The 15,484-nt window shown below is 39.8% G+C and overlaps 1 protein-coding gene across 15 annotated transcripts in view; it reads left to right on the top strand.

Moving 5' to 3' along the window:
- The window catches only part of PARD3 (par-3 family cell polarity regulator), a 458,414-nt gene that overhangs the window by 193,855 nt on the left and 249,075 nt on the right, over nucleotides 1-15,484 (top strand). For 10 of the 15 annotated variants that reach the window (XM_065666728.1, XM_065666716.1, XM_065666719.1 and 7 more), the window contains exon 5: nucleotides 1,789-1,920. The exons of the other annotated variants lie outside the window; for them this stretch is intronic. In XM_065666728.1, the coding sequence (XP_065522800.1) occupies nucleotides 1,789-1,920 (132 nt within the window). The remainder of the gene's footprint in view (nucleotides 1-1,788; nucleotides 1,921-15,484) is intronic. 15 annotated transcript variants of the gene reach the window in all.

The following is a 15,484-nucleotide window of genomic DNA, read 5'->3' as shown; positions in this document are numbered from 1 at the left end:
AAGTTTCTAGTTTGCTGTGAGGTTAAACAAACTGGAAAACTTGATTTTTTTTTTTCATTGCTGAAAGACACAAAGTTCTTAGTCATTTGTGGCAGGGTAAGCTAATTTATGATGCTGATTTGTTGGGCTGGTTATTTTTGCAAATATATTTTTACAAGGTTATCTTATGCTGGTTGAGTTCAATTTTTAATGTCTTGAAATGGAAGTCTTATACTACAAAGTCTCTTTCAAGAGAAGAAGTTGTCATCAGTTAAGAAAGCTTAAATTTGATATGTCTGGGAAAAGACTGCTCTCACACAGGAAGCTTTTGAAGATTGCGCTACATATCACAGTTATACTGAGACCTGAATTTCCTAGCAAAGCCTGTCATACATTTACCAGAAATAAAGTTGTGAAGGACAATTGTAAGGGAATTGATGCTACAGTCCATATTTTAGAATTTGGACTGATACTGTGCCATGCCAAAGAAGTATCAATACAGCAAGTAGGGAAGGGAGAAATACTCATGCTAATGGAATGAAGTATTGATTTGAGAAAGGGTCAAATATCTGCTGTGTGCTATGAATAAAAAAAAAAAAAAGGAAAAAGGAAAAAAAAAAAAAAGGTTGCACTGAAAATGTGACTGTATTTGTATACCTTCAGGTAAACCGAGCAAAACAGTATTATGTGGAATAATAAAATCAAGTTTTGAACTCTATAGCATGCTGTTCTGGCCTAATGTGTTTGGGTGTGTTATTTTTTTTTAAAGATTCTCAAGACTCTTAAAAGTCATACTATAGCAAAGTATGTAGCACTGCAATCCTATTTAACAAATAGATGTCTGATTTGACATGAGGATAGACAAACATTGACTGGAAAAATATTCTGCTTCTGGAGGAAGGATACTTAAAGTATACTTGTAATCTTTTGAAAACCTAAGCAGAATTTCAGTCCCGTATATTATTGCGATTGGAGGGAACGAACCTCTGTTAAGTTATCAGTAATTCCTTGGCTTTGGGCTAAGGGTAACTCCTGTCATTAAGGATCTGCCTCTGTTTCTATTGGCTTTTAGCGGTCAAACTGAGTAAGGGCTAATAATCTTCAGAAGCTGAAGAATTTGTACAGTTTGTGGGAAAGATGTGCAAAGAAACTAATCAATTAGAAAAAAACCGTTATCAGTCTCAATGGGATAAATGTATCACCATCAGTGCAACCTCCATCTGCTGCTGTTGTATAAGTATGACTGTATTTGTATACCTTCAGGCAAACCAAGTAAAACATTATTATGGGGAATAATAAAATCAAGTTTTGAACTCTGTAGCATGCTGTTCTGGCCTAAAGGACAGTACCTGGAGCAGTGAGACAGCTTTGATTGTAAAATTGATTACATATTGCAACTTGGGAAAATTATAGAGTGGTCTTAGCTGTCACTGAATGTACGTATGAATGTTGTATGGTGCATTTGCTTTTGGTGAGAATGAAACCAGGGAGCTCCGAAAGCCTTGCAGAGTATGTATATACTTGGGAAGACTGTGCACTGGAGGTTTGAGGTTGGAAAAAGAGAGGTAGTGAAGCACAGGTGGGTGCAGGAGCTACAAATCCACCAAAGGCTTTAGCTGGGCTTCACTGGCATTAAGTAAGGGGAGCTCTTGCAATTGAATAGCCGGGCAATCATGTCCTTGGGTCCAGCCAGACCTGCATTCTCCTTTGTCAGTCTTCCTTTTATATTCGTTTAATAACCAGCTGCATTGTTAATGTGCAAGGACTGGTTGTTTTTTATAAGACACTTTTTTGTTTCTTTTAAACTAGAAAGATGAAAACTACAGAAGCCTACCACGAGATACTAATAGCTGGTCTAACCAGTTTCAGAGAGACAATGTTCGTTCATCGTTAAGTGCCAGTCATCCCATGGTGGACAAGTGGCTGGAGAGGCAAGAACAGGTAATATATATGTGTATATATATATTACTTTATCAATCTAATCTTTATGCTACTCCAAGCTATTATGGAGTGTATTCCTATGTGATAGTGGCTCTCTAAGCATGATACAAGCACCAGCAGTATGCTGACTAAATTTATATGGGATTCCTTCTGCTTCCAAAACAACTACATTAAGACTGAAATGGACAGCTGAAAATTATTTAGTTTTTTATTCATAAACGTTTATGTAGTATGTGAAGTGCTGCTGTTCTTCACAGCTGATACCAATAGGGTTATTTTAATTAAAGGGCCTTATTTTAATAAACATTTTGCCATTGAATGCTAATAGTATTACTATTAAATAGCCAATATGAGTCAGTTTTCGCACTGCACTTATAAATGGTTGTTAGTCTTAACATTGTAACACATACTAATTATAAATTTGAAGACAGTGATCTTTAATATATCAGAGTTAATATGTTTTTTTAGTGTACATTTATACTGCATTTGATCTTGGGCTTTTTTGGCACAATTCCAACTTCTTTTTATTTATTAATAAACTAGTAGATGTTTAAAGAGGTCTGAAATTAAAATTATCTAGCAGTCACTTTATGTATTTGTATGTGTCTGAAATTTTCCAAGAAGTGTCCTCGTATGTATAATGAAAAAGCATCTTTACTATGGACACTGGAAATACACAGGAAGCCCATATACAGCATTGTGCATATGTAGGATTATTGCTTTATTTTTCTTCTTTGTACAGTGTGACATGAAAACATTGAGGGTTTGCATTGAAAATAAATGTGCAAATTTTGTGTTTGCATAGGGCATCAAACCAGAATTTACTTTATACAGAAGAATTTAGCGTGGATGGGTTTAGCTGCTGTCTCTGTATTTGCCTGTGTTAAAATGAAAAGTTGATGCCCAGATCTGAAGGCATCTCCTGTGACAGTTCTGCTTGTTTGATGTTTCCAAGGCATATTTCCATGCCTCATTAGATTTTCACCATGGCAGTTAATGAAACTGTTGTCTCAGCAAAAGAAGTTGGATTAGAAATCTTAATAGTGATCATCTTATGAAATGTTGGATACATGAATATTTTAATATGTGATGTTCTATAATAAGTTTTGTGCTGATTTTGGTCTCTGAACAGCTCAACTAGTTCTATTTATTCACCAATTAGGTAAATAATTGGGCACTAGTGGTAGTCTGGAAGCACATTTGTTACTGACTGAAGTCTGAAATTGCAAATATTTTTCTTCTGAGCAAATTTTCTGCTTTTTGTTTGTGGTAGTGGTTTTTGAGAAACCGTTCATTCTTTAAATGTGTTAATGAATCTGCATGTACCTGAAAGACCAGGATCCTTCTGTGATTTCATATTAGCAGGATAATTAATTAAACTGAAACCCATTTAGCAGGGTATGCACCATGGGTAAGGTGGTGACAGTGCCAAGAAACCTCTAGGGCAGGACCTATTACAGATACCAGGGGTAATAATAATCCTGGTCTAACCTGGCTTTATGGCTCTTTAGAGAAGATAGTCTTAAACCCTGAATTCATCTTGCAGACTGCAAAGGTTTGTTGTTTGTTCTGTCTTGGATTGAGTTACTTCTCTCAAAGCTTGCCTCATCTCTTCGTTTTGAATAGAAGATGAAAAAAATTCCAGAATGATCTTTGTCATTATCTGACATATGTGAACATTCACTGCAATTGCACTTTGAGGAGTGAAGGTGTGATGTGCCGAAGAAGTGCAACTAGTTTTGTGGGGATAACACCTCATTTTTTATAAACAGAACTATGGAACAAACCATAGCAACATCACAGCCCATTCTGCAGATGAAACTGCTAAAGACCTTGTTTCCAGAAAGTCATTATAAGCTGTTGTAGTAGGGACTAAGCACAGAATTGTATATGTTCAAGTGGTTGTTAGGGAAATAGTTCTGTTAACTAAAACTAGGTTTTAGTGCCTAAAAACAGAGGGATGCATGAAGTCAATTAAAATTCTTTTGCTCCTATCTATTGTGCTTTCCTAGGACTCTGCCAAATTAGAGTGATACATCAAAGAAATGGAAAAGATTAATTCTGCTTTCTGAGTCCTTTAAGGTATTGTGGCTGTATATGCTGGTTAGCTTGCTCTTCCCACCAGTTGTTCCCAGTTAGTTCCAGAGCCTTCTGGTTGTCCACAGGGCAAATGATCTGTGTATTTCTCAGAAAGTTTTGATATTTCTCAGGACAATAAAGTAAGTCAGGTGAAATTTTGTGCCAGAGAATCATTTCAATACTATAAAGCCAAAAATCCAAATACAGTTTCAGAATACAGTTAGAAAGTTAAGGATTGTATTTTTTACTCCTTTGCTCAACTATTTAATTAATTCTTTCCCACAGATTGACAATTTTTAGGAATAAAATTTACAATATTTTATTTAATTCTGAAATATCTTAAGAAAAGAGTTGGGTTTCGTTCTTCACCTTTCCCTCCACAGTACTTTCTTTTCCCCCACAGCAGCCAAACTGTGAGGAATAGTTGAAAAATATTATTTCCTCTGAAATTTATTCATATATATGATAATGCCACTTTTATTTGAGAACTCAAGACTTTCTCAGGCCCTGATCAAATCTGGACTCGTGCTGTTTCATACCAGGGAGAAATGAAAAGGGAGCGTGCGAAAGAGTTAAACTTTTCACCAGTTCCTGAAGTTTAAGTACACAGAAACCTTCTCTTGGGCAGTCATTTTAGTTTCTTTAGTCAAATATTGGCACTGGCAACAATCAAGACACCTTGAACTGAAATAGCATATTCTTTGCTTTGCTGGCAAGGCCTGTTTCACAGGGGAATTAAGAGCATCCAGCTGTGCTGTGCACTGGGAAAGGGTGCAAGAGCAGCAGGGGAGGGAAATCCTCCAGTGGCCCTTAATTAAAAAAAAACCTTATGAAGTGGTTGATCACACTTGCAAATACAATTAGATAGGTACCATTAAAATTAGATGTAAATCTATATACATACATTTGTATTTGGTATATATCTGTAATTGTCAGTGCGTGAAAGCAAGGTAGGAATTAGAGTAAAATTTCATGGTTATAACAGAAGAACAGGTTTGATTTCCTAAATTCCCAGCAGCTTTCTAGTATCTAGCAAAAGCCAGGGTGGTGTTTGCCTCCATACCTGTTGCAAGCGAGGGTGAAGGGATATATAAGAAGACTCTGCAGGTTAATGTATGGCTACGTGACTGGTGCCAAAGGCAGGGGTTTGGGTTTTTCAGTCACGGGCTGCTGTATGGGACACCTGGTTTGCTGGTGACAGGCGGGATACACCAGTCCCAGAGAAGAAAAAGGGTTTTGGGGCAGGAGTTAGCAGGGCTTATTGACAGGGCTTTAAACTAGTTATGAAGGGGGGAGGGGATTTAACTGGGCCTGTTGGGGACAAGCCCAAGAGGAACATGCTAGGGATTGAAGGATGGCGGGCTAAGGAGGACTATCAATCTCTTGTTTCACTTGTGGGAAAGGATAGCTTTTTAGACCCTGTCCCGCAGGGGAAAAAGGGTACTAGGACTGGCTCCCTGAAATGCCTGTACACCAATGCACGCAGCATGGGGAATAAACAGGAGGAGTTAGAAGTCTGTGTGCGGGCTAAAGGTTATGATCTAGTGGCGATTACAGAGACATGGTGGGACAGTTCACATGACTGGAATGTGGTCATGGATGGCTATGTCCTTTTTAGGAAAGATAGGTCAGCGAAGCGAGGTGGTGGAGTTGCTCTTTACGTGAGAGAGCAACTAGAATGTATTGAGTTCTGTCCGGGGTCGGATGAGGAGCAAGTGGAATGTCTGTGGGTACGAATCAAGGGGCTGACTGGCACGGGTGATACAGTTGTGGGGGTCTATTACAGACCTCCTGATCAGGACGAAGGAGTTGATGAGGCTTTCTACAGGCAACTGGAAGTAGCCTCGCGACTACATACCTTAGTCGTCGTGGGGGACTTTAATTACCCCGATATTTGCTGGAAGACTCACACAGCCAGTCATTCACAGTCTAGGAGGTTCCTCGAGTGCATTGATGATAATTTCTTAATGCAAATGGTGGACGTACCAACTAGGGGAGCAGCGCTGCTAGATTTAGTACTCGCCAGCAAGGAGGGTTTGGTCGAAGTGGTGACGGTCAATGGCAGCCTTGGCTGCAGTGACCATGAGATGGTGGAGTTTAGGATCCTGTGTGGGAGGAATAGAATACCTAGCAAAGCCACAGTTCTGGATTTCCGAAGGGCCAACTTTGGCCTCTTCAGTCAACTGCTAAGGGAAGTCTCATGGGAAAGTGTACTAGGCGGTAAAGGGGCTCAAGATAGTTGGTTAGCATTCAAGGACCGCTTCTTCCAAGCTCAGGATCGGAGCGTCCCAATGAGTAGGAAGTCAAGTAAGGGATCTAGGAGACCGGCGTGGTTAAACAAGGAGCTGCTGGGCAAACTCAAGTGGAAAAGGAGAATCTATGGATTATGGAAGGAGGGGCTGGCCGCTTGGGAGGAATATAGGACAGTTGTTAGAGGATGTAGGGAGGCAATTAGGACAGCTAAGGCCTCCTTGGAACTCAATCTTGCTAGTCGGGTTAAAGACAATAGAAAGGGCTTCTTCAAATACATAGCAAATAAAACTAACACAAGAGGCAATATAGGCCCACTGCTGAACGAAGTGGGTACCCTGGAGACAGAGGATATAAAGAAGGCAGAGGTGCTGAATGCCTTCTTTGCCTCTGTCTTTACTCCTGCAGACTCTCCCCGAGGGCCCCGGATTTCTATAGCCCCAGAAGGAGTCAGGACAAAGGAGGAGTTTGCTTTGGTAGATGAGGATTGGGTTAGGGATCAGCTATGCAATCTGGACATCTGTAAATCGATGGGTCCGGATGGAATGCACCCACGGGTGCTGAGGGAGCTGGCGGAGGTCATTGCTAGGCCACTTTCCATCATCTTTGGTAAGTCGTGGGAAACGGGCGAGGTGCCTGAGGATTGGCGGATGGCAAAGGTCACACCAATCTATAAGAAGGGCAAGAAGGAGGACCCGGGTAATTATAGACCGGTCAGCCTTACCTCCATCCCTGGAAAGGTGATGGAACAACTTATTCTTGACTCCATCACTAGGCATATCAAGGATGAGGGGGTCATTAAGAACAGCCAACATGGTTTTATGAGGGGGAAGTCATGTATGACCAACCTTATAGCCTTCTATGAGGAAGTGACTAGGTGGAGGGATGATGGTAGAGCGGTAGATGTAGTTTTTCTTGATTTCAGTAAGGCATTTGATACTGTCTCCCACAGCATCCTCATAGATAAGCTAAGGAAGTGTGGGCTTGACGATCAAGTAGTGAGGTGGATCGAGAACTGGTTGAAAGGAAGAAGGCAGAGAGTTGTGGTCAATGGCGCAGAATCTAGCTGGAGGTCTGTGACTAGTGGAGTTCCTCAGGGGTCGGTGCTGGGACCGGTGCTGTTTAATATTTTCATCAATGACCTGGATGAGGGAACTGAGTGCACCCTCAGCAAGTTTGCTGATGACACAAAACTGGGAGGAGTGGCTGACACACCAGAGGACTGTGCTGCCATTCAGCGAGACCTGGACAGGCTGGAGAGTTGGGCGGGGAGAAACTTGATGAAATTTAACAAGGGCAAGTGTAGAGTCTTGCATCTGGGGAAGAACAACCCCATGTACCAGTACAGGTTGGGGGTTGACCTGCTGGAAAGTAGCGAAGGGGAAAGGGACCTGGGGGTCCTGGTGGATAGGAGGATGACCATGAGCCAGCAATGTGCTCTTGTGGCCAAGAAGGCAAATGGCATCTTAGGGTGCATTAGAAAGGGAGTGGTTAGTAGGTCAAGAGAGGTTCTCCTCCCCCTCTACTCAGCCTTGGTGAGGCCGCATCTGGAATATTGTGTCCAGTTCTGGGCCCCTCAATTCAAGAAGGACAGGGAATTGCTTGAAGGAGTCCAGCGCAGAGCCACAAAGATGATTAAGGGAGTGGAACATCTCCCTTATGAGGAGAGGCTGAGGGAGCTGGGTCTCTTTAGCTTGGAGAAGAGGAGACTGAGGGGTGACCTCATCAATGTTTACAAATATGTGAAGGGTAGGTGTCAGGATGATGGAGCTAGGCTTTTTTCAGTGATATCCAGTGATAGGACAAGGGGCAATGGGTGTAAACTGGAGCATAGGAAGTTCCACGTTAACATCAGGAAGAACTTCTTTACAGTAAGAGTGACAGAGCACTGGAACAGGTTGCCCAGGGGGGTTGTGGAGTCTCCTACACTGGAGATATTCAAGGCCCGCCTGGACAAGTTCCTGTGTGATGTACTGTAGGTTACCCTGCTCTTGCAGGGGGGTTGGACTAGATGATCTTTTTAGGTCCCTTCCAACCCTTGGGATTCTGTGATTCTGTGATTAAAGCAATTCAAATGTATTCTGAAATGGGAAGAGAAGTTGGTTACTAACGCTTATCTTCTTGAGCCAAAACGTGCTGAATGGCACATTCCTGAAGTTATTCTTGTTCATGACATCTGTCCATAGTAATCTGGTATGGTTACTCTGGTTCTTTTTTTAACAAGATCAGATGTGCAAGTAGCATATGGTCTTGTATCTCCAGCTGTAGAGTACCTGTGTTCAGCTTGTATTTTCAGTAAAATAAGACCTGCTTTCAATGTGATGGAATATACTTTCTTAAAACATTGGATGCTATAAATTAGTGTGATTCAGCACTGTCAGTTAAAAAAAAAAAAATCAGAGCTTTTAGAGGTAGGTTGGTGAATTTAAAACACGAATTTCCTGTGAATTCTCATGCTCCAGCTTCCCCATGTTATAAAATTTTTCATTTAAAAACAAACTCTGCTTCTATTTTATGCCATAACATAGGAATAGAAGGCAGAAATGCAGCTCATTCATTTTGTTTAGTTACGGATGTTTCATATTGGTATAGGTAATGTATGTAAATATTTTTGTTTTCGCTAGCGTACCTCTTTTTTGCTTCTCCATGTCTGAGACTTGTATTTTGGCTCTTGTTTCTAGGTTTTGTTATGATGGTAACTACAGTGGAAAAGTCGTCAACTTCTATGTCTCATGTCCTGGAGATGGGGAAGGGCAGGGGATAGAGGCTTTTATCTAAAATGCCTCACATGTAGAGGTTGAAACTGCAGTAAAAATTATTGTCATTAGTAAGGAGCTGTGCTTTAAGATTTAGTAAAAGCATTAGCTAGGTTTCAGTTGGAGGAATCATTTTTAACTGGTTATCCATTACTCTGTACAACTCCAAGATAGAGTCTCATTGCTCTCTTCTTTCTGTCTGAGTACATGTGCTTTATAATGTCTCTTGTGATAACGACCTTAATGAACATAGAACCGTGACAGTGTATAAATTATAAAATACAGAGATGGTTTTAAAGCTCGTAATACTGCTTATAAAGAATTTCTGTCACAGGGATATGCATATATTTGAAGCTCTAGGCCTAATGCAGAGGCCTGTCTCTTTTTGGAGGGTCTTCAGTGGATGTTTCTATACAAAAAGTGGGGGGTGTATGGGTGTAGCCAGGAGGCTATCCAGGGTTTATGAAGCCAGGCAAGACTACTATGAGGCTGATCATGGGACGAAAAGGTATTACCAGCTGATGAACAAGGCCATGGCTCATGTGGTTTGCTTGTTTCTGTAGGTAGAGCTGTATGACACAACTGAAAAAGGCATGGTTTGGCACCTGACTTTGGATTAAATAATTGGCCATAGCTATAAGTATAGTGCGTTGGTAAAGAATTCACTTAAGGTTTATGCTAGTCATAATGCCTCTGCAAAAGTTCAGAATCTCCCATATCCACTTGCAAATTCAGCTTTTTTACTGCATGAGGTGGGTTCTTGGCCGTGTGATCTGGCTTCTACCTGATGAGGCTGTCAATACTCCAAGTGCTCCAGCAGTTGCTTCTTTTTGCTTTTGTATGATGAAGAAGGTGAAAAGCTTGATTTGGGCCAAGAATATTTTCTCATAGATGTTGCTGCTATGGGTAATTAGGTATTGACTGTTGCCTTTATTTCTTTATATTGGCAAGTTGTTAAGTTCTTTAGCTCAGGACTGAAAATACTCAGATAAAATGTAAACTATAGAGTGCTGGCTTGACCCTCCACTCAGCAGGAAGAGAGGCAGATACATCTCAACAAGGGCAATGGTTGCATCTAGGTCTGAGACAGCCAAATGCCCTGTCTGGCTGCCAGAAGAGCACCTTGAAGTCATTACTAAACACAGGTGTAATAATATTTGTTTTGGTTTATTTTTCTTTTTCTTGGACTAATCAAACCTGTGGAATATTTTTTGTATACGTAATGTGGTCAAAATTGTTGCGTATTTTCTAATAGCCTTTGAATTCCCATAGGAGCATAGTAGTTTTGGGGTATCACTGATCTGTACATAACCATATGTAAGTGATTATTCTGTAGACTTGTTTCAGCATTCTCCCTGTGTTGCATTTATTATTATATTAGAAAAACATGCATAGTGTACTCCTGTTGTGGTTTAAGCCCAGCTGGTAATTCAGAACCACGCAGCCGCTCACTCACCCTCTTCTTCCTCCCCCAGCTCCTGGAGGGATGGGGAGGAGAACTGAAAGAATGTAACTCCCACGGGTTGAGATAAGAACAGTCCGGTAACTCACATATAGCACAAACCACTACTGCTACCACCACCAATAATAATGATAAGGGAAATAACAAGGGAAGAGAATACAACTGTTCACCACCTGCAGACCAATACCAAGCCTGACCCGAGCAGCAGTCTGGGCCTTCTGGGTAACTCCCCTGTTTATGTATTGTGCATGACATGCTGTGGTATGGAATACCTCTTTGACTAGTTTGGGTCAGGTGTCCTGTCTCTGCTTCCTCCTGGCTTCCCCTCCTCCCCGGCAGAGCATGAGACTGAGAAAGTCCTTGGTCAGGGTAAACATTGCTTAGGAACAGTTATAACCATCGGTGTTATCAGCGTTGTTCCCAGGCTGAAAGTCAAAAACGCAGCACTGCACCAGCTACTAAGAAGGAGAAAAATGACTGCTACTGCTGAACCCAGGACAACTCCAAAAAAGAGAAACCTGTATTTAGGTGTTTGTAATGTAAGCACCTACATAAAAATATCCAGTCTCCTACTGTGTAGTGCTGGAGTCTCAATAAGCATAGAGTGTGTGAGCCCAGCTGGGTCGCTCCCAGGCTGGACCCTGCTGAGCTGCTTCCAGTAGCTGAGACTCTGGTGGTAGTCAGTGCTTGGTTCCCACAGATGCATCTTAGTCTGGGAGAGTTGCTAGAAATGGCTCTGTATTTTGTGTCAGAACGCTTAAAAAGGGGCATGGAAAGGTAAAACAAGTTCTTATGATGGCACGTAAGTTCTTTATTTCTGTGTTTAAGATTTATGCTTTATGGTTAAAATTTTTACCATGATTTTCTGTAGTGAGAATCATAATCACAGGCCTTTTTGAGGTTTAAGTCTGACTTACCTGGCTTCAGATCCATATTTCTAAATCTAAACTGAATTTACATGTTTAAAAGCCCTTTGTTTCTTAGATCCTTACTTAATCTATTTCTGATTTTATGTAGACTCTAATTTCTACCCTTTAGAAGAGTTGTCATGTCTTCTGAATTCAAAACTGTCTCTATTCTTCTGTATAAAGCTTCAATAGGAATATACTAATACACATTTATTAAATGTTTCTAAGTGTTTGTGTATAGTCACAGAAACAGAAAAGAAGCCTTAAAGGCTTATCTTTATTCTGAATGAATCAGTATGTGCAGAGACAGAATCAAATTACAAACTACGGTGTGCATTAGTTTTAAGAAAATATTAACATGGAATTTAGAAGTCTGTTCACTTTTATGTAAAATGGACATTTGTATATTTTGGAAAGACAGTTGTCTTATTTGTCATAGACTCATGAACAGATTTGAAGTTGTTTTTCATTACCGAAGGTTTTAGTTTACATGAGGTAGGAGGTTGGAATAAACAGCTTTATTGCTTGGGGACAGCTGTAGTGGTGATGCTTTTGTAAACAATGTTTCATGCTGGCATCTATCTTGTTCTCCTTTGAAAAATAATCTGTCATTTCATACTGTGTATTAAATAGGTGAGATGGTTTTGGGGCTACATTCTACTTTCAGTTGTATGCTGCTGTGTGTATATGAATTCAGTGGCAGAATGTAGCTCTGTATGTGTTCAGAATTAAAAAAAACACAACCACAAAATAAACCCAAGCCAGACCAAAACCAGAAAAGGAGGTTTTACAAAAATACTTATGTTTTAGTGATCATAGAAAAAGACATGCATCATGTTCAGATGTATGTACACGTGAACATAAGTAGGCAGACAGACTGGGCTGAAATTCAAAGAATCATATAACAGCCCAGGCTGGAAAAGACCTGGTCATCTGGTCCAGTGATCTGTGGGGAAAGAACCTAGGTGAGACTACTTAACACTCTCTCCAATCCCATCTTGAAAACCTCCAGAAATGGGGACTCTACCATATCCTTGGGGAGGTTGTCCCAATGATTGATGAAGCCTTTCCTGATGAAACTTGTACCTTTAGCCCATTGTCTTCTTCAAGTGGATCCTTTTGAAGAGAGAGCCTCCATCTTCTTTGTAGCCACCCCTTTAAGTACTGGAATACTATGATGATGTCTCCCCTGAGCCTTCTTCAGGAAGAAAAGACTCAACTCTTTAGTCTTTTCTCCCAGGGCAGGTTCTCCAACCGTTTAATCATCTTCATGGCCCTCATTGGTAACTCTCCAGTCTGTCCATATCTTCCATGAGTTGCGATCACCAGTGCTGGATGTAGCCTCACAAGTGCTGAGCAGAGTGAGATGATCACATCTCTGTCTCTGCTACTGTCCGCTGGAAGGCATACTCTGTTCTGCAAAAGCTTCTGAAGACTAGTGGCACACACGAAGGGTTTCTTTCTTCATGCTGTGAATGAGGTTTATCTTCCCATATGTTTACTTTTCAGTCCAGGCATATATAATGCATCCCAACTAGTTGTTTATAATAAAAAGGCTGTTGCTATTTTCATCATGTGCTTATTGTTGCTACCATGCCATATCTTCAAAAGCCCCAGTGGGAACGGGGTATGAGTCAGTATCGGGCAGCCCTGCTCCTGGTGCTGATGGTCAGCGGTGCCTCTGCTTCCTTACATCAGTCCCAGGGGCTCCATGCAGCCCAGCTTGCCTGGGCAAGAGTGCAGGGCAAGGTGGCCCATGGCAGCAGAGCTACTGATACTGAGCAGGAGTTGCGATTACAGCGTGCCAAAGTAATGCAGAAGTGAAATACATTAGTAAAATTAAAATTTGTCCTCATTCCCTCAGTGGGTAATAGAGTTAATGAAAATAGATCTAACCAAATTAAGATAATTTCTTTCATTAGTTTACAGCACTGTAAAACTTTTCAGGGCAGTGCAGCCCTTCCGTACAAACCTGAAATAGATGCAGTTCCACTGTTCACTTCAAAGACCACAAAGGTTAAGTTTTAAGTGTATTAAAGCAATTCTGTTAATTGTGTCTATAGAGGATTCTCCCTCGCTCTTGGTATTCTTAATTTAAAATTCACATTATGCTCGTTCTGCATTCTAGCCTTTTAACCAGAGTGTAAATATGTAGGTGATTACTTATATCTTAAAAAGAAATTCTGCTTTTTTGTTTCAGAAGGTGGTACTGATTGTACATGGTATTGATATTTTACCTTTTTTCCTTTGTGTTTCATGTTCTTCTCATTTGCTGTGCTCTACCTTTCTCCTTTACCTGCATACCTTCTTTGTGGTTTACAATAAAGGTTTCTATAGGGCAGCAACCAAATTCTTGGAAAGAAAGAGGTGCCACCTTTACTTCCCATCTCCCCAAATCCTTTCTCTGTTTTATTTTCTGGAGGGTTTTTCATATTCTATCAGAAAGACACCATTCAAAATCAGGTAATCCCAAATGCTGTTTTTTTTTTCCCTTTTCTTTCTTTCAAATTAGGAGAAACCCCAAGATTAATGATTTGCTTTGTTTTGTTGCTAAGCCAAGCTTTTATAATTATGCATTAGAAGTCAGTATGGCCTTAGCTTAAGTTTCACATTAACTTAATTTTCAGCTAACTTAATTTGCATTGTAGATTTTGCTTGACTTGAAATGGAAATAACTGCTTTTGGGTTTTTTCTTTTTTTTTTTTTTTTTTTGTTGTTATTTTTGGTGGGTTGTTTTTGTGGGGTTTTTTTTTGTGGGTTTTTTTTTTTTTTAATAGTCTGATTTTCTTCCTGGTCCAATTTTACTTCAAATGGTTTATGTTACTTATTTTAAAGAAATATTTCTATGATTAATCTGCAGTGGAAGTGGAAGAACTTACCTGGACAGGATCATGGATGTGAGTGCTTTTCAGTTTTTTGCTGTAGTTTTTATGTTAGGTTCAGGTAAATCACTGCTGAGTCCTGCATGCCACTTAATACCAAATAGAACAGACCTAAATTCAAGGTGGTTATATATTGAGCAAGGGAAAAGGATGGATTTTATTTGAAGGAGAAACGTATCTTTATCAAATGTATAGAATAATATCAGGATGTTTTTATACTTTTTTCTTCCTATGAATTATTTATTCTGAGGAAGATGCTTTCAGAAAAGGGCCAAGTTTATCCTTTCTGTTGTGGAAGTAATAGTTAATTTCTCTTCCATTTATGGAAATAAGGTGCTTATTCTTGAAAATCCTGTGTGGACAGGTAATTTTAATGACATGGTTGCACTTAGCTGTAAAGGCAAATGGTACTGTGTAGCTTAGAGTTAATAATTGAGTTATGTGGAAGTAATTTGTCTGGGTTTTTGTTTTATTTTGGGTTTAAAATTTAATCTCAATTTTATTGCGTAAGTACGAGCATTTCATTATTGAATGTAGTACTCTGGCTGTATTAAGTGGTTACTGTAATTTATAGGATACTTTGAGAAATGTCATGATTCTCATGAAGTGACACAGCAAGATTTAGTGAGTGCAGCAACTGAGTGAATGGAATTACTTAATATGAATCAGTTGCTGTGATATACCGTAAGATTTTCATTTATTTCATCAGAATAACTGGACAAGCAAAGAAGATAATAGACCAACCTTGCCAATTCATTCATTGACTGATATAAAAATAAGTCCATTCTAAATATATTTTGAAACTACTTGGAACTGCATTTGAAATGGTCAACCTCGATAGTTTAAAGGACTGGAGAGGGAGCAAACAGGGAGAATAGGAATTTGTTTGGTTAAGAAATCAGGATGTACAAAACTTCTTTACTTCTGTATATGTCACATGCAAAACAGAAGGAAAAACAGTCCCTCCCTCTTTAAAAAAAAACAAAAAACAACACAACAAAAACCAAAACCACAAAAGAACCCCAACACCCAACTTTCTTTTTATTTGATCTGTTTTAATAAATAATTAAAAGTGTTTTCAGAAGACCCAACAACTAACTGCCAACTGCCTTGTGGCATAAATAAGGGTTTATGCTGAATTCCTGTGCTAAAGAAAGGAAAATGATTTGTAACTGATGCAGTTACTGTGTTTGAGAGATGTTCCATACTTGGGGATACACAGAATTG

The sequence above is a fragment of the Lathamus discolor genome, chromosome 2 (genome assembly GCF_037157495.1).
Source record: "Lathamus discolor isolate bLatDis1 chromosome 2, bLatDis1.hap1, whole genome shotgun sequence".
NCBI lineage: Eukaryota > Metazoa > Chordata > Aves > Psittaciformes > Psittacidae > Lathamus > Lathamus discolor.
This window is presented reverse-complemented; position numbering and strand designations above follow the sequence as displayed.